Source organism: Lasiodiplodia theobromae (genome assembly GCF_012971845.1).
Source record: "Lasiodiplodia theobromae strain AM2As chromosome Unknown scaffold_49, whole genome shotgun sequence".
In the NCBI taxonomy this organism is placed as follows: Eukaryota; Fungi; Ascomycota; class Dothideomycetes; order Botryosphaeriales; family Botryosphaeriaceae; genus Lasiodiplodia; species Lasiodiplodia theobromae.
The window spans coordinates 204,727-222,174 of NW_023336529.1; the positions used below are offsets into that span (position 1 = coordinate 204,727).

General features: G+C 50.7%; 5 protein-coding genes across 5 annotated transcripts; 2 read left to right on the forward strand and 3 right to left on the reverse strand.

Moving 5' to 3' along the window:
* Positions 1 to 2,550: 2,550 nt before the first annotated feature.
* On the reverse strand, positions 2,551 to 4,078 carry LTHEOB_11493 (Heterokaryon incompatibility protein; the record flags this gene model as incomplete). The annotated part of the gene is made up of 3 exons (XM_035508255.1): positions 2,551 to 2,615; positions 2,728 to 3,653; positions 3,705 to 4,078. 3 exons carry the CDS (start codon positions 4,076 to 4,078, stop codon positions 2,551 to 2,553), a joined length of 1,365 nt encoding a protein of 454 aa, XP_035366422.1.
* A 1,380-nt stretch (positions 4,079 to 5,458) lies between these two features.
* Positions 5,459 to 7,273, forward strand: LTHEOB_11494 (AAA family ATPase; the record flags this gene model as incomplete). Its single annotated transcript, XM_035508256.1, has 6 exons — positions 5,459 to 5,920; positions 5,978 to 6,218; positions 6,267 to 6,422; positions 6,524 to 6,553; positions 6,604 to 6,801; positions 6,858 to 7,273. 6 exons carry the CDS (start codon positions 5,459 to 5,461, stop codon positions 7,271 to 7,273), a joined length of 1,503 nt encoding a protein of 500 aa, XP_035366423.1.
* A 4,236-nt stretch (positions 7,274 to 11,509) lies between these two features.
* LTHEOB_11495 (uncharacterized protein) lies at positions 11,510 to 13,443 on the forward strand (the record flags this gene model as incomplete). The annotated part of the gene is made up of 5 exons (XM_035508257.1): positions 11,510 to 11,590; positions 11,646 to 11,951; positions 12,003 to 12,214; positions 12,574 to 12,879; positions 12,933 to 13,443. The coding sequence occupies 5 exons, from the start codon at positions 11,510 to 11,512 to the stop codon at positions 13,441 to 13,443; spliced, it is 1,416 nt and encodes a 471-aa protein (XP_035366424.1).
* A 358-nt stretch (positions 13,444 to 13,801) lies between these two features.
* LTHEOB_11496 (uncharacterized protein) lies at positions 13,802 to 14,613 on the reverse strand (the record flags this gene model as incomplete). Its single annotated transcript, XM_035508258.1, has 2 exons — positions 13,802 to 14,526; positions 14,580 to 14,613. 2 exons carry the CDS (start codon positions 14,611 to 14,613, stop codon positions 13,802 to 13,804), a joined length of 759 nt encoding a protein of 252 aa, XP_035366425.1.
* Positions 14,614 to 15,286: 673 nt separating this feature from the next.
* Positions 15,287 to 16,201, reverse strand: LTHEOB_11497 (Twin-arginine translocation pathway signal; the record flags this gene model as incomplete). Its single annotated transcript, XM_035508259.1, has 1 exon — positions 15,287 to 16,201. One exon carries the CDS (start codon positions 16,199 to 16,201, stop codon positions 15,287 to 15,289), a length of 915 nt encoding a protein of 304 aa, XP_035366426.1.
* Positions 16,202 to 17,448: the final 1,247 nt, after the last annotated feature.

The window sequence follows — 17,448 nt, forward strand, 5'->3', positions numbered from 1 at the left end:
CGGACTTACCGACGTAAAGAACCGTCAATTTCGTTATGCGTTCTAGCGACTGCAGTACTGCTACGAACAATGCAACTCTATCAGTTTTTCTTTCCACATGATCGTTGATTAACAATGGCACATGTCTTATGTTCGGATGCGATATAGTTAAAGAAATCACTTTTAGCAATGCCAGTCTTTAGGAGCCGCTTCAGGGCTAATACATATGATTCACGAGGCTGAAAATAAAAAGCTAAACTGGCGACAGGTTCGGCGATCGCTACACCACGGATGTCGACTCACGCGAAGTGCAGCCTGCAAACAGCATTCCAGCGGCCAGCCCCTCATTCAAGAAACACAATATTCCTTTTTCAGTTCAAACAGGGCAAAGTTCATAGGAGAATCAACCAAGGCCTATACCCCGTTAGTACTATAGATAAGAATCAAGGCTACGAAAACGTACAGCCCGAGCAATAATTCTCTTTGACGCTGCTTGTCGCCCCATATGTCAACTTTCGTTTGTTCACACACCCTACAGTAGTACATTCATCTAGAGTACAGTAAGTAAGCCGGCGTATCATACTAGGCCGTGGACTTACGGTCACTGCAGAACTCATGTGTGTCACCCGGCCTCTGCCGGTTACATCCGTCCCACTGGCATTGATCTGCACCAACGTTGGCGTTGAGATAGAAATACAGGAGTCTCGTAATATATACGCTCCCCACGATAGGGTGCCGATCCCCTGACAGAATGGTCACACTCTTGCCACGTGCATTGGCAGGTCGCTGGTTTTGTCAGTATTGCAGCTTGTTTCCATGTCAGCATGAACCCAGTAGGCAACACTCACACACAATGGATCGGAATAGATGCTTTCCACGAGTAGTATCACACCGAGGAAGAGCGGAAAATTGTTGGGGAAGAATTCCTATAAGAGCAATCAGTTGAATGGCGAAGCAGTAAAGCTTTGTAGGCAGAGGGCGGATCAGAGAATGAAAGTCGGTTTCCCTCTCCGCATCAGCAGAGCCGCGATCAACCACTTAATCAATCAAACTCTCACCACATGATGTCAAAGTCTCTCCACTTACCCTATACTTTCTACAGCCCCCTCTCGCAGCCGATGGCTAGCGCGAATAGTAGGGCTCCCCAGCTCTGCCTTAGAAAGATAACATATGTGGGTAGGTGAAGCTATCGTCCGGACGAGAATGCCGAATTTTTAATTCTACATACACGTCCGGACGATAGCTTCGACTACCCATGACATGAGCCAAAAAAAAAAAAAAAATCTACGCTAGCCATTAGCTGCAAGAGGGGACTGTACGAGGAGGATGGTTAGCCAGCCTTGCCAGTAATGAGAATATGCAGTAAGATGCGAAAGCGGACTCGTAATACTGCATAATCACAATCTTACTGGCTGCACGCCTTTTCGTTGCTGTGAGTCAAAGACTTCAAGGTAGAAGTGTCTATGGATGACGGGATATCACTACATGCAGACGACCGAGCTGTTGGTCCCGGCGTAGATCATTAACGCCGTGGCGGAAAGCTCCGTATAGACAGATGATGTCGGTGGCCATTTGGGGCGCTGGAACGACATCGGTCCGCCCCCTCTCGGCACCTTTTTCTACCTGCTATTTCAGCCTCGCTGAACGTCTCCCCGTTTCCCAAGTTCGGACCATGCGAAGCTAAAGCAATAGAGCCTTATGCTGCTGACGTCCAGCCCAGAAGCATTTGCAAGCTGTGACATTTTGCGTTTGATCGCGTGCGAGGGTGGTATAGATACTGGATCAACGAGATTCGTCATTGGCCTTGGGCAGAAGCTTGGGCCAGGATGTTGGAGAACTACGGAAATGATTCTCTGCGAAGACAGAACATCGACTGCTGCTAAACCTCGACAACGATTTCCCACGACGCTCGATCCCACCATTTACTTCATCGTATCTTGAAATATCGAAACCAAGGCTTGATAGTATTCTCCCGGTAGAAAAGATATCCATCCATAATTCCATGAACGTAGGACTCGCCCAACAGAATGAAATGATCGTCGACCTTTCTCAGGATCAAAGGGACTTGACAGCCTTTAAGAAGGACCACACAGTCGCCAGGCGACGTCTCAGCGGGGGCCAACCCCATCAGACCGCTAAGAGTCACAAAGAATCTTCTCATTCGGATCGCGTTCTCAAGAGATCGGCAGAGTAGAGCATGGTTGTTGACTGCCGCACTCTGCCGGTTCTGTCCTTCTTTTCGACACATAATGCAGGTAACCTTTGCAGCCAAGTTTTCTTCCACATAGTCCCATTTAGGGATACGTGAATCACAGAAAGCATGGGCAAAGCTGTTATAGGAGCCATATTCGTTTGGAATCAGTTGGTACGCACTTCCATCGCGCTGTCTTGAGCGTTCGATGACTGTGTCGAGTCGTAGCCTGTCTGAAAGGTAGTGGATAGAGTCTGCCAATACGGTACGGGCGAAGGCCTCGCCGATGCTGGCATCTGTCGGGAAGTACGTGTAGCCATTCCAGTAGTGGGGTTGCTTTTCCGATGTGGCCTGGGCTAGTCGTTTTTCTCGAGGTTCATCTATGGAAGTCCGTAATACTCGAAGGGAGTAGGGCGCTTCTGGGTCATCTTGGGGCCAGACTTGGCTGGCACATGTCGTCCGTCGCTGCCAATGATCCAAGACACATGCAACGGACAGCTCGCAGACTTCTTCGTGGTGACTCTCTGATTCAGTCTCCCCAGCTCGCTGGGAGCTACAGGCCGCTCTGGAGCAGTCTCCGCTGTCGCCGAACTTGCGGAACACAACCTGCTCCCAGTCCGAGAGAACTTTCATGTAGTCAAGATTCTCCAACGGTGGAGCAACTGTTCCTACATTCTCAACGACGCCGACAATCCAGCCCTCGGCTTGTAGTGTCAAGTCGTCGGTGACACATGCTGTGGATGTGGATGTGCCAGTGGCCGCAAAAATGCTGCTCTCCCGGTCCAGGTCGGTCAGGTACTGAGGCCTTGATCTTTCAGCGAAGCATGTGCTATCCAGGACCCAAGACGGGACTCTAAGGTCTTTATGGTAGCCAGCAGCGCTGAGTACATTGAGGTGGGATGTTGTGAGAATGCAATGCTTCGCGAAGTCGATGTAGACTTCCTCTTCAGTTTTGGAATAGTTGGGTTCGAACTGGCGGTAGTCTGAAATAAGGCCAAGAAAGGCATAGATATAATCTCTCGCGTCGGTAGCTGAATGTTCACGCCAAGCTTTGATGAGGGAAAGGAGTGGAATCTTCTTCCGGCCGAGCCTCTTTTCCCGGAAGGAGGAAAATGTCAGATGATGTCTCATAAGGTAAAGGGGATCTTCCGGCTTTGTAAAGTCAGGCCCGGCCCATTTGAGGTGTCTGATGCACCTGTCCAGGTCGTCCCAGCTGATGGAGTATCCGCCACAGACAAATGTTGCCTCAGTGGCAAGGACAAGCTCTTGCAGAGTCCAGACGCGCTTCCACCATGCCCGCTCCATTATGTCGCGACCATATCGAGGCGTACGGAGAGCCAAGTGGTGATAACAATATCCCGGATCCTCTGATCCCCCATCGCTATGCAGGACTCTGTGCTTTTCGTCGTCATCCGGAACTGGTTCTCTCGAAATGCCACGTAGCGGGAAGGTTGGGTTAAAGCTTTTGACGACTCTTGCAAACCTGTTCAATCCTTGGATCCCCGGGCCTGTGATACTCGTAGACTCCCCTAACCAAATTATGACCATGCGAGCTTTCTGGAAGATGTCGCCCATGATAGCAACTTGGGCTGATCTCTCATAAACATCCTGCTGATTGATGCAGATTGCATCAACCCATAATGTTCGTTCAAGATCAGGAAATCTCAGCCGCTTGATTGCCGCATGGAGATTTTCGGTGATGGGATATGGCTTGTCATTGACAGTAATAGTCACCTTCGGACCGTCCGGATCTCCCCATACGTACGATAGGGCTTCGTATTCCAAGTTGTGCCTTAGAAAAACGGTTTCCAGCTTGCAGACAATTGGCGAGAGGTCCGTTCCAGGTTGGACCTTCACAAGCCGAATTTCTATGCTTCCACCCCCAAGATCTCTGTAGATTGTGTCCATAGCTATCCTGGTCCAACGATCCGTAGCTCCTTTGAGTTTCCTGGTGTTTCTCGTTTTTCCTTCCTACTAGTATACTACCTTCGTGGTTTAAAAAGCTGGATATAGGTGCGAACGTTCTTTCCACCTGGATAATGTAGTCATTAGTAGTGAACGCTAGTAGCTTAGATGTAACGTACTTTCGACATCGGATTTTAAGCTCTGCTGCCTCCATCCCCCAACTAAGTGTAAGGGAGAACACACGGCCGAGTCGTAGTATACATTAGGCCATGAAATTGGGAGACGGTCAGGCGTATCCGGCTGAATGGATATGAGCTGCGGGATTTATTTCACTAAATTACGAAAGACATACACGCATAGCCGAGTTCTATCGCGTGATGAACACGCAAGCATCCATGTACGATGAGCAGTCTAGAATTCAGCAAGGCTACCTGAGTTCAATCGGGAATGAATCTATGAACCCCGTGTGGATAGACCATGCATGCGCTGAGCAGACCCCTGCCGCACACTGCATGCGCCACGCGGACCTCCGCCTCACACTTCATGCAATCAGCTGAAAATGGAAGCCGGTGGTGTACAGATAACCCAATGCGTATATCAGCGTCAGCTGAGTGGGGGTCAGTGCGGGGTAAATACTGACACTGAAACAGGCCACAACAAGACGCACGTGTTGTTCGCGCCCGTCAGCACTAGAGGAAGTTTGGGGATGTCGTGTAACGAGAAAGGCTTAATGAATTCTTCGAAGAGAGCGCTGTGCCCCGTGTCGACAGGCGCAAAATGGATCGCAAAGAACTGCCTGAAGACATCGACCCATTGCTCAGGAACTTCTTTTTGATGAGCGGAGGTCCAGACCATGACCCAGCATACATCGCCACAGCAATTCAAGAAACCGACGGGACTTCATCTTCCGTGACAAACGAGGACTGGTCACTTGCAAGAAACATACGGCGGGCCAGAAAATCAGCGTTCTACGGAGGAACAAGCAAAACAAAGCAGCTTTTCCTAATGACTAGTGAAGACTGCTATTGCCAACAAAGGTGGTCTGAGTTCAGTGGTTATAAGGCCGAAGAGGAGGCATTGTTAAGAAAGAGTCACCATTACGCCATCGTCCACCGTCAGAAGCGATTAAACGGTAGCAGCACCTGGGAGACACAGTCAATTTGTGTGCAGAGTCCGCGACTCAAAGCGGAACTGCGAAAGCTACTCGCTGGCTACCCGAATCTCCAATTGAACGCGGATGAACTAGTTTTCTACCCTCCTTTTCACCCATTGATCCACAGATGGCCACAAATTCTCACTGCAGCCAAGGATGAAAGGAGCTCAGTCAAGAAGGCGGAAATGGAACTACTCATTGAAGCTTTCAAACCCACTCTGTCTGGCACCATGGGCAAGTTGAAGACGTACGACCAAACTGGAACTGTCGCCTGGGTTGACTTGTGGTTGATTTTTGTCCCCGGAGCATTAGTTTACTCCAAATTCAATGGTGTTGAGAGGCTTTACCGCCTGCAGGACATTTTTGACCCCACCAAGGGTGCCAAAAACAGCGATAGACCCCGATTCTGGGTCCTTTTCATGCGATCGACGGACTGGAATGGAGAGAACTTCGGCTACAAAGAATCCACCTGGCGAATCTACCACTACTCTGGATTGATGCCTATCACCGAGTTGCGTCATTGTCCTCTGAAATTCTTACCCGACAGGGGGGAAATTAAGCACAGGCTTCTAGTGCGTGGCCGAAAATTCGAGCAGATGAGAGGATACCACTTCAAGTTCTACAAGGGTCAACGACATCTACTCGATTGGGATAGAATGATCCAGGAGGCCCCCAAAGAAATCAGCAAACCAGTATGTCATTTTCCATGTTTCACCTTCGATTGATTGTCGCTTACTCTGCTGTACAAGACATCTGATCGTGTCATCATCGATGCCTTGGCATATCACAAATTTGCCTATGGAACAAACTCGTTTCTACACCCGCTCAACTCTGCCAATAAGGAACCTACGGCGACCGAAGCGAAACCGTCTCTCGGCCTCACACCAGAGGGTGAGCCTCGTGTAGAACGCATCCAGTCTCTCTCTGATGATCAATGCCTCATTGCCGTTACTCGAGTCAAGGGTTACGACCTTAAAGACAATCAATGGTGTAAGTTCTTAGTGGCTTTTGAACAAAACCCTGCTGATATAGTCTAAGGTGAGTTTAACATAGATGGCATTCAAGACTTCGAATGGAATGATGGTGCCTTTAGCCGTTTGGTTATGCCAGATTGCGAGAAGAAGATCCTAAGAGCTTTCGCTATGCGAACGCATCTTCAGACGGCAGGGTTTGATGACTTCATCACTAAAAAGGGTACGCTGAACCGATTTGCAAATTTGATTTGGCTCTGCGTAAGAAAGTACTCATAGATGCATTAGGCAAAGGTGTGATCATATTATTGTGTGGTCCGCCAGGAGTTGGCAAGACACTCGCTGCTGAATCGCGTAAGCTTTGAATCGTGGCAAAGTGTTTGAGAAATGCTGAAATCCTGCAGTTGCAGATCTTTCTCATGTTCCATTGTACTCTGTCAGTGCAAGCAATATGGGAAAAGATATATCTGAAAAGGAGAAACTGCTCAAAGAGGCCTTGCAAAGCTGCCAGATGTGGAATGCTGCGTGTCTTATTGACGAGGCCGATGTTTTCCTTCAAGCACGATCTGCATCCAATTTGGCCCAAAACGAGATGGTTTCTAGTGAGTAATTAGGATATATGGGGTGGTGACAGTGTAATAAGCTGACCTGGTTGTAGTTTTCCTTCGACGTTTGGAATACTACCAAGGCATCCTCTTCTTGACCAGCAACCGATACGATGACATCGATCCCGCCTTTCGATCACGCATCGACTTCATCCTACCCTTCAAAGACCTTGACGCTCACTCCGCGCGATCAATTTGGAAAGCATTCCTTAAGGACATGTCCAGAGGGCAGATTGACGTTAGTGACGACGAGTTGTCGGAGTTGGCAACATGGAGGCTGAATGGCCGTGAGATCAAGAACATGGTGAAGACAGGGAAGGTACTCGCCGCATCAGAAGGCGAGAATCTGAACATGGGACATCTGAGAGTTCTCTATGAGATCCGGGAAAGAATGAAGCCAGGTAGACCTCCGATGAAGCCGATTAAGCCGAGCCGCCTCAGATCATCGGCTTGCAACGGGTCGGATTGACGGCTTGCCTATCCAATAGAATACCGCTGATAAGAGGGAACTGCGGACAACTTCCTTTCTCTGCTATGGAAGTGTTTCTTTTCACGATGCTTCGGCTTTATTATTTCGGTTTAGAGTTTATCTAATCTTTGTTTTGCTCTTACAATATTGTATCTTGAATACTATTACGATTTCCTGATCGTTCCTCTAGTTTTTATCTTGCAATTCATTAAACCGGTCTGATTTTCCGTCGAGGCTGTCGGCGCTAATCTGCCGCTTTACCATAACATCTGTTCCAATGGGAGATAACGGAGAGTATTCTGGGCTACGTGGCTCCTAAGATGAATTTCTGCACCTGTTCCGTCCATCGATAGCCCGAAACTCATTAGCATTAGAACTCGAGCTGCATTGTCTGGAATCAGCAGGATGCTCTCGGGGTTGAGGTCGCCGTGGATGAGGCCACAGTTGTGAAGAGTATCGAGTCCGAAAGCAACGCCGAGGAGTATTCTCACTCCGTCAATCACACTGAGTTGTCGAATGCCTGAACGAATGTTGCATAATCCGTGCAGGCTAATTCCATGACAGGAATCAACTGTCTGTGGAAATCTCCAACTTCATATGACCAAGCGTAGAGTTTAATTACGTTGGGGTGGTTCTCGCATAACACATAAAATTCAACACGTATCACCCGTGCCTGACAACTACATTTACTTGACCCGAATACATAGAACCAGGATCCAGACGGCTATTCTCTACTAAGAAAGGCCATTGAGAAATTCCAAAGCGCGCTCAACGCTAATCTGTCCATCTTGGGAGCGTGTGTGTACCAACGCGAACTCAGCCTCGGATGTTGAGAAACCCTGTTCAACGACCCTAGCAACAGCCTTTTCTGCCAACGGAACTGTGAAATCAACATCAGCACGCGAAGCAGTACTGTTTCTACCCTGTGGATAGTAAGATGCCTTGCCCTCGCCGCTATAGCTTCCATCGGCCGCTCCTACACCTGGCACTCTGGTGTCACTTGCTGACCCGTTTGCCAGGCTCATTCGCCAGAAGAAGAGAACGCGTGTCTGAAGCAGCCTCTCTTTAAGGCGTCGGATGCGTGATATGAGCTTCCACTTTTGGAACGCAAGTATTGCCGGTGAGGCATTGGCGGTCTCGCCGATTGGCTCAGTTGTCATCAGACGAGAGAGAGGGGTGTATCTGGATAATCGTCGTCGGTATAAGGCAAGAAGCCATACCGTACAAGCCAAATTGACCAGAAGAATTGTGATATGGGCGGATCGGGAAGAAGGAAGGTTCATGGAGGCGGTGCGTATCGTGCGGGGAGTGAACTGGACCGTGTATGCTAAGTGCTCTCTGTCCGGCCCAAGCCAGATTATCTTCTGGCCTTTAGGCAACTCGGCAAACGTGGCGTCGAGAAAATCTCGTAGCATGTAGGTTCGACCTTTCTCAATCAATTTGAAAATGGCTGACACAGCCGAGGCGGTGAAAGGAGCTGCTTGAGACATGGGAGTGCTGCTATCTGGCCTACAAGCAACAAGCACGGGGAAGGTCCATTCCGCTTCGTCCAAGCCCTTAGTTGCATCGGCTTCCATCTTGAATATCGGCTCTGCAGCGGCTGTTGGATCGGCCCAGGGGTTGCCGGAATCGAAGTGAACAACTATGTTGGCGCCTTTGCCTTCTACCTCTCTGCAGATGAATTTGAAAAGGATTTCTGCGAGCGACCTGCGTGTGTTTGAAGTTTGCATCACTTCGACCGCAGCTTCAGGTGGGCCCATGATAAATATCCCTAGCATACTCTCGGGTCCGTGATGGGACAAGACATCTTGAATGGCTTCCTCGACTGCTTCAAGTCGAAGGATCCCTGTATCCTTGTCGACAACCCTCAAAATTGGCCGGTAGTCCGCGAACCTTTGCGCGAACATTATTGCGAGTTCATTCATGCGTTCCACTGATTCCTTTTGTGACGGGTGACCAGCTGTTGCGTCAATGATAATCATGTTGGCCATTTGGAGTCCACCCCTCGTACGTTTCATCTTGCGGTGACGATGAAGCGCAATGATTGCTTTTATGGCTTCTTGAAATCTGGTCCTGGGAGTTGGCTGACCGTTGAGATTGCTCGAAAGCTTCTGATCAGCCCCAGCAGGAACCAATCCTGGCGGTGCGGCCTCCGCAAGTCCACTTCTTGCTTGGGCAAATTTGTCTGTCACAGTATCCCAAATAACTCCTTCAGTGTCAGGGACTTCAGGCTGCTCCAACTCCAAGCTCTCCCATCCTGGCATTACGTGTTCAGTACCCTTGCCTGGTGGAGGTGCCTCGTCCAACTGGGATGCTTGGCTGTCTGTGTCCCAAGTACTTCGTATTTGCGGATCGTCGACGTCCAGATCATCTATGTCAGACTCTTGAGCATTGTCTTGAGCCACATTTGAGCCTTGGTTGAGGTCTTCATCGCTGTTGGAGTAATCTGCCCTCGGCACAGCGAACAAGGAGATTTGTTCCAAATGCCGCGCGACGTGACTCTTGAGACTTTTGGTCTTTCTGAAACACAGGTTGCACGTCATTTCGGAAGCTCTCAGAGGCCTCTTAAACATGCCAAAAAGCGACGCTGGAAGTTTTGCAGCCATGTCAGCACCATGATGCATCCGGATATGCTCTTCAAAATCGGGCTGGTGTGTGTATGAGGGGTGGCCAGCAGTGTTGCAGAAGAGTTCCACCCGGTGATTCTCGGTTTCATGTTCATACCATGCCTCCCGACTTTCGAAGAAATGGTCCGAAAGGTTGCAGTGCAGGAAGGTGCAGACGTATGGTTGGAGATCTGCTATAACGTGTTTTCTACAAAACAAGGTTAGCAACTGCTTTCTAGAACATTGCACTGGGCAGTTCCACTGTATACACAGTTTAAGCTCACCTCCATGTACGCTCTGACGAGATCACTTGCACTAAGTGGCAATATGGGCACTGAAAACACTCTTTTGAGGCTCCAAATGGATCCTTTGGTCTTGGCGGCACATTCAGCCGAAGCTGACGTGTATGTTCGCTTGCTTGAATTGAAGTCTCCGTCACTGATTGGCCGATGGGTGCTACGGAAAGATGTTCTAGATGATCTAGATGTAGCCGTGGTCCAGTTTTGATGTTCAGCGTCGTGGCTTTGGAGGTTGTCATAATGCGGCTTCTATCATGACGGCTTTCCTCTCCAGTCGAAGACCGCATGGCGCTGCCAGTATCATCCCCATTTCCAATAGCCCGTTGGGGGCCGCCATGTTCCTCATTTGCATGGTGATGATGGAAAGGGGAGCTTCCCTCTGTGCAATCTGTGCGAAGGTGCTGCCAGTGCCGTTTGCGATAGAGGAGAAGCTGCCGACGCTGGGTGATCATGCTCCCCAGACGCGTCGCTAATTGCTCCTCCAGACCTTGGAATTTGTCTTTGATATACATGGCGTCGAACGGCTGAAAGCATGATGTTTCATCTGTGGCTCGGTCATTCAGCCTATCCACCGGAGCTGGCCTGCGGATTGGTAATTTGAAGAGACTCGCAACCGTCAACTTGATTGATTCCAAAGTTTGAGGGAGTTCTTGCAAGCCTTCACTGGATGTAGAATCGGCGAGTAGCTCTGTGTCCTCTTCACTAGTAGCCGGTTGGCTCGATTGGTACCGCTGAGGAGGTGGATGGAACGATGCGTCTGATTCAGAGTCAGACGAGATTTCCCAAGAAGAGTCGTCCGCTTCGGGGGAGGGAATTATTGCCCCGTTAGGTGAGAAATCAGCGTTGTCTAGCCTCCTGTCCGACGGAAATGCCTCGAAAGGAGTCCTCTCTCCATTCAGGAGTTGAGCTGCTTTGTTAAGATGACGGCAAAGGATGACGAGAAGCCGGGTCACTTGTTCTTTGTAGAATGATGCCTCTCTGAGTCTGTAGTCCAAGGATAGTGTATATGTGTGGCCAGAATGAGCAGCACCGACGTTGCCTGCCCACAGCTTGTATCTGTCGAACTGATCTGGCAATTCGGAAGGTTCGCCGCCGTCTGAGATAGCACAGGCTCTCTGGAATGCCTCGTAGCAAGCTACGTGATGCTCTGCGAGCGACATGGCTCTCCGTAGAGGGGAAAATATGCTTGAGGCTCCGTTGTTGCTCTGCTGTTCAGGCTCTTATCGCGAGATATCGGCTGTCGTAATTAAGGCCCCACTCTGCTTAATGCCAAGACAAGGCGACAGGTGGCATCGAAGCGGGGTAGCCGTGCCAACAAACAACAACTTGAAATGTCTGGCCTGGAGATTGTCGGGGTTGTCCTGGGGAGCATTCCCTTGGCTACCGCCGCACTTGGCCAATATGCTGACGGCGTAAGTAACGCAGGATCTCATTGACTGCCACCGTGGCTGACCTCATCGGCTGCAGGTGTCGACAATCAAAGCGATGGTCAAATACGAGAACGTGTTCCTCGACCTTCAAGTGCAGCTCATGGTCAGCATGTCACTTTTCAGGCAGACGTGCGAACTGCTCCTAAGGGGGCTAGCACTTCCAGACGCGCAGTTTCGAGACTTGGTCGAACACAACATAGGCTGGGAAAGCAGTGACCTGGCTGAGGCCTTGCGTCGGCGCCTTGGGAACGAGGATTTTGGCACGTTCCACAAGGCTTTGCAACGTGTGCAGAAGAGACTCGCTCTGATGGCTAGAAAGCTGAGGCTGCAGGATGATCTGACGGTGAGCAGAGCGGTGTGGGTATCGGATGCATGCTGACGGGCGCATCCACAGCCACCATTCATGCAAGACAATGTTGCTGACGAGGAGCGTCGAAAAGAGTTCTTCGCGTCCTGGCGCTACCGAATTGCCGGTGGATTCAATGCCGCAAAGCACCAGCGGAATTGCGCCGAAATCTACAGCGACGTCCGCCAGCTTCACGACTTGATACACGGCGCCCTCAGCCTGGAGAGCGACCGACATGGTCGTTTCCCGCTCTCTCAGTGGTGCGCCACCCGCGGCCACGCCCACCGCATCCATCGGACTTTGCACACACAGTGGCATCATCCCTGTCCATCACATACCCATCGTGCCAAACTCCGGCTGAATACTCCTGGAAGTACCGATACCAATCAGAAGCTCAACCTCTCCTTCTCGCTCGATCATGGCAGATCGCAGAACTTGAGAGATTTATGCTGGCGAGATGTAACCGTTGTCTGGGCGCCAGCCCTACCCCCATCGTAAGCGCGTCCCTTTCGCTTCCCTTTGCATGACCTGTCATCTGTCCACTCCGAATTGCTACATCTCTTTCTACATCTCGCCAAGGCCGTGCATTACGTGTTTAGTCTGATCGTAAGACACACAGGATGGATACCTTTCCACCATCGCCTCCGCTCGGCAAAGCGAAGAGGAAACCGCAATTTGCCGCCCCAGATATCCTTGTTGCGCAAAAGAGCGAATTGCAGCACCACGCCTGCAGTCACACCCGTGAGATTGACGATTTGTGTGGCTCCCTCTCTCAGCACCAGCCAACAGAGTGTCTTGGATTCCTCAGAATCCAGGACTGGTGCTATCATATACACGACACGCAGTCCCCCGTAGCCAAGACTCTTCTCCCACTTCAAGAAGTGTTCCGCCGAAAGAACAGAGCCAGCTTGAGTACAAAGGAGAGGTGAGTTGATCGGATTGCACCATATGGATGTTGCTTACATATTGAGAATACAGGTATACACTTGCCTTGACGCTTGCCTCGGCGGTATTACAGCTTCACGACACTCCCTGGCTCGGCAGAAATTGGAATCTTGGAGACATATACTTTCATAGCGAGGAAACGTCCGCAATCTACGTAACAGAGGTATTTGACTCTGAAGTCCGCACTCGAGACGACTACGCGGTGAAGAATATTCCTCTGGTCAAAAATGAAACTCTATACGCTCTCGGAATCGCCCTATTAGAACTTGCGTACAGCGCAACGCTTTCGTCATTACAGACTCCAGAGGATGTGGAGAAAGGCGATTTCTGGACGAAATACCTTATTGCCGAGCGGTTGACCAGAGAGATTCAAACAAATGAGACGCCTAGGTATGCAAATGCTGTTGCTAAATGCCTACACCCCAATTCGGACACGTACGACTATGAGCTTTCCAATGACGGCTTTCGGAAACGTTTCTTCAACGATGTTATTCAACCACTACAGAAGGACTACGAACTACTCTTTCCGCCCAAATCCCAATGACTATACGCACTGGCTCAGCTTTGGGCAGCTGTATGGAACGAAAAAGCTCATGTTACGCTATACACGAAACGCCACTCCCGGCTGCAAGCAATCCCGGGGCTTTATCAAGTCTCGCAGCCGACTCAGCGCTTGCTTCAGCTAGGTGCTCAGCCTCGTTCCCACTCTTATTCTCAAACTGCATCTCAAATTTAGTCTTCTTCGCCGACATCTTCTCATTCTCCTGTTAGCTTCGCCTCTCACACGTGTGGGTAGTGGTACTCTTTCCTCGCCATACTCTTTATATACTCGCTTCAGTAGCTACGACATGTAGTCGATCCAAACCCTATCCTCATGTATCCCCACAGATGTGCCAGTACTCTCAAGGCGCCCCAGGCACCGCAAGCGGCAACAGCGACGCCGTCGCCTCCGCCTCACCTTGCGCCAGCACACCATCCTCACCCCCGGTCCCGCCACCCCTAATCGTCCCATCCTCCCGCAGATACCTCCCATGAAACCACCCCATCCCACGGCACTTCAGCCCGCTCGGCCCGCCCGCGCTCGCGATCGCGCGCTCCACGCACCCGGCCTTGATCCAGGTGGGCAGCTCGAACGTCGCCCACTGCGTGCCCTTCGACCACGTGCCCCAGTGCCAGAACATCAGCGCCCCGCACCCCTTCTCCTCGTTCTTCAGTGATTTGCCGTTGCTGCCTGTCGTCCATCCATCGATGGGTGTCACTTGGATCGCGTACGCGAGTGAGGCGTCGTCCCATAGGTAGCAGTTGGCCTTGTTTGCGATTGCGGCGGCGGCGCTGGCGCTGGCTGCGGCGGCGGAGGCGGAGGCGGCTGATGCGGAGGCGGCGGAAGCAGAGACAGCAGAAGCAGAGGCGGCTGAAGCAGATGCGGCAGATGCTGATGCGGCAGATGCTGAAGCGGCGGATGCTGAGGCTGCGGATGCTGAGGCGCCAGACGCTGAGGCACTGGCGCTGGCGGCACTACTGTCTAGAATTGACGGAGCTGATGTTATGGTCGCCGAACCGGATGCAGCAGTGGATGGCGCTGACGTGATTATGCATTCCTGGCGCTTCTGGATGTTCGCGGTCGTCTCTGGGAACTGAAGATAGGAATCTGTGGGAAAGGACAAAGTGGCGGGTGCATACTTCGCTTCGAGGTTTGAACTGCAAGAGTTGGCATGCCGGAAGGCTTCTCGAGGGGGGTTGTTCCGCAACTGACATGGCCGTATAGTAAATGTTAGGCTCGCCGTTTTCATCAGTAGTTGATGCGAATTTCACAAGTATTGCTGGATGGAAGCAACATTGGCGCTAAGTAGGGTTGTCATGAATTCTTTGTAGCGCTGCGGAGAGGACACTTCTGAATACATTTCGTTCTCCTGTGACAGCATAGAGCCCACAAGTATACCAATTTACTACGGGTATTGTGGCTCTTGGGACACATCCGGTGCACCGGCTTCGGAGATGACACCTGGAGCCTCTACCCTGGATCCAACACCAGGTTCCTCCTCCCTGAGCGGTGGCGCTATTGCTGGAATTGCTATAGGGGAAGGGTCGCGGGCCTTGCCCTTTGTACCATGGGTGTAATTGTTTTCCTGAAGCACAAAAAGCAGGCAGAGCGAGAGGGCCCTAAGATAGAAGTCTAAACGCATTAACTTACTCTTCTATTGCGGAAGAGATTTTCCACGTAGAACTACCGTGAGCCGTAGTCCGTGAGCCGTACTTAGCCCTACTTTTAACAATTATGTCCGGCTACACGTGAGTGCTTCACAAGGATCCTTTGAACACTTTCGACAATGCTAAGGATTACCTAATTAACCCCTCGGTCATTCGTCCTTCCCTAACCGGTTACGTGGCTATTTCCGTTCCAAGACCTCCTCCAAAAATTTCCTCGTCTCCTCTCCAATAAGATGAGGATTATCTTCCTGCAAATAGTGTGTTCCAGGCCCGATGTTAACAGACCTCAAATTTCCCAAGTCCCTTTCAACCTCTCTGACCTGTTCCAGGGGCACCCCAGCTCCCGGCTCCCCCCAAAACAGCAACTTTGGAACATCACTTTCCCTTAACCACGCCCAATACGCCTTTACTAACTCAGCCACATCTTCTGGCTGCCCATCAACCGGAATCTCGTTTGGGAACCGATACATCGGCTCGCGATCTTCTTTCTTCAGAAACGGCCGGCGATAGTGCTGCATCTCGGCTTCGGTCAATCCCCTCGCGGTGCCAAACTGGCCCAGCACACCCTCGATGAACATGTTCTCCTCGATGATCAGTTGGCGTCCGACGCCCTCGGTGCGGAACTTCTCGAAGGTCTCTCGAAGCTCGGGCAAGAGATCTTCCCGTCGCGCTTCGTACACGTATTCCATGAATGCCACGCCCTCGACACGCGTGGGATTCTTGCGGCCCCAGTCGAGGCCGATTGCGGACCCCCAGTCGTGAAGCACGAAGAAGAGCTTGTCGGTTTCCTTCTTTGGAACCACGGCGTCCATGAAAGCGGCGAAATACCGAATGTGATCGCGGACGTAGTATGCATTTGACGGCATCTTCCCCGAATCACCAAAGCCAACGAGATCGGGAACGATGCAGCGGGCTATAGGAGAGACGTGTGGGACGATGTTGCGGTAGATGTAAGAGGACGTGGGGTTGCCATGGAGGAAGATGACGGTGGGTGCAGTATTGGTCGGTAGGCCCGTATCGACGTAGGCCATTGTGGTATCCAGCACTGGAACATGTTGTTTGGTAAAGGGGAAGTCGGCTGAGATCTCTGCCATTTTCAACGAGACGAGACGAGACTACAAGCCTTAGTAGTGCTAGAACAGTACGATAGAACAGAACTTACTCGACAGATATGAAGATGCTTTATCAGTAAGAGTAGAGGCCTAGGCTTGGCTTAAACAATTAGCAAAAGGCTCTCCAAATAATAAGAGTCTTATGTATCTGCGCGCCAGCAAAACCAGTAGAATTCTCCAGAAATCTTTTATAATCCGATTAGAAATTATATTTGATCATTCAAACATCCTCGGCTACAATTAATAATATACCCGTGGAAGAGGCTTCCCGGATCTTAGGTACGCACTCAGGGTTTCGTCGTAGTAGCTCCAGCGACACTCCGCAGGCAACGCTAGCCTCGGTAAAAACATGGCGCGTTGCTAATTTGAGTTGCACTAGGCGATGACGCAAGTCCGGCTAGCAATCATACCGTAGACCCGAGGACTAGTTTCCTTCGGCCTCGAGCGAAGCCGACGGCATTTTGGATCACGCCAGACCCCACCCCAAATGGATGGAGAGACATACGGCACTACTATTTTCTATTGACATTACAAAGGCCATTATTTCAGATCACGGAAAGATAGCAAAGTTGTAAATGATAATGTGATTCAGGAGGTTAGGAGTTGTTATCTTAAGACAAGATATTTGCGACCGTCCTTTGTCGTATCTTTAGAAACCAATCGAATAGCACTGATAAGTCTGTAGGCTCATTTCCAGAAACACATGCAAGAAAACAGTCAAATCATAACAAATCACCTCGATGTTCGCGTCTTCGAATAGACCGAAACGTGATTTGATGTGGGCCGAGAAGAGGGATTTTGCTCACTAATCACGGCAGCGAAATACGACTCAGAGTCAATTACGAGTTCACGGAGAGATTTTCACCCGAGGATGGAGTAACAATCCCTCCGGTAAGTTTGCATTCATGCCAGCAGCTTCAGCGCAAGAGCGAGCGCGGGCCCTTGCCCTCACAACACGCGCCAAGGGTCGCTGCCTCCGAACGTCCCCAGCTCCACCAGCTCTCCCACGCTTCTTCCTCAACACACTAAGCCGACGACACCTTCTCTCCCCAGCACGGCCGCCCGCCTGAGATATTTAATTGTATGCCGAACGCCTAGTGGAGCCGATGTCCCTCATTGCTTTACCGCTACGCAAATTTGAAACCTCTGGATACAGTTTGAAATGCATCCTGAAACTGCTGTCCGGAAATCGTGTTGCCCAGGATTGTCACATGCTGCCTTTTTCCATG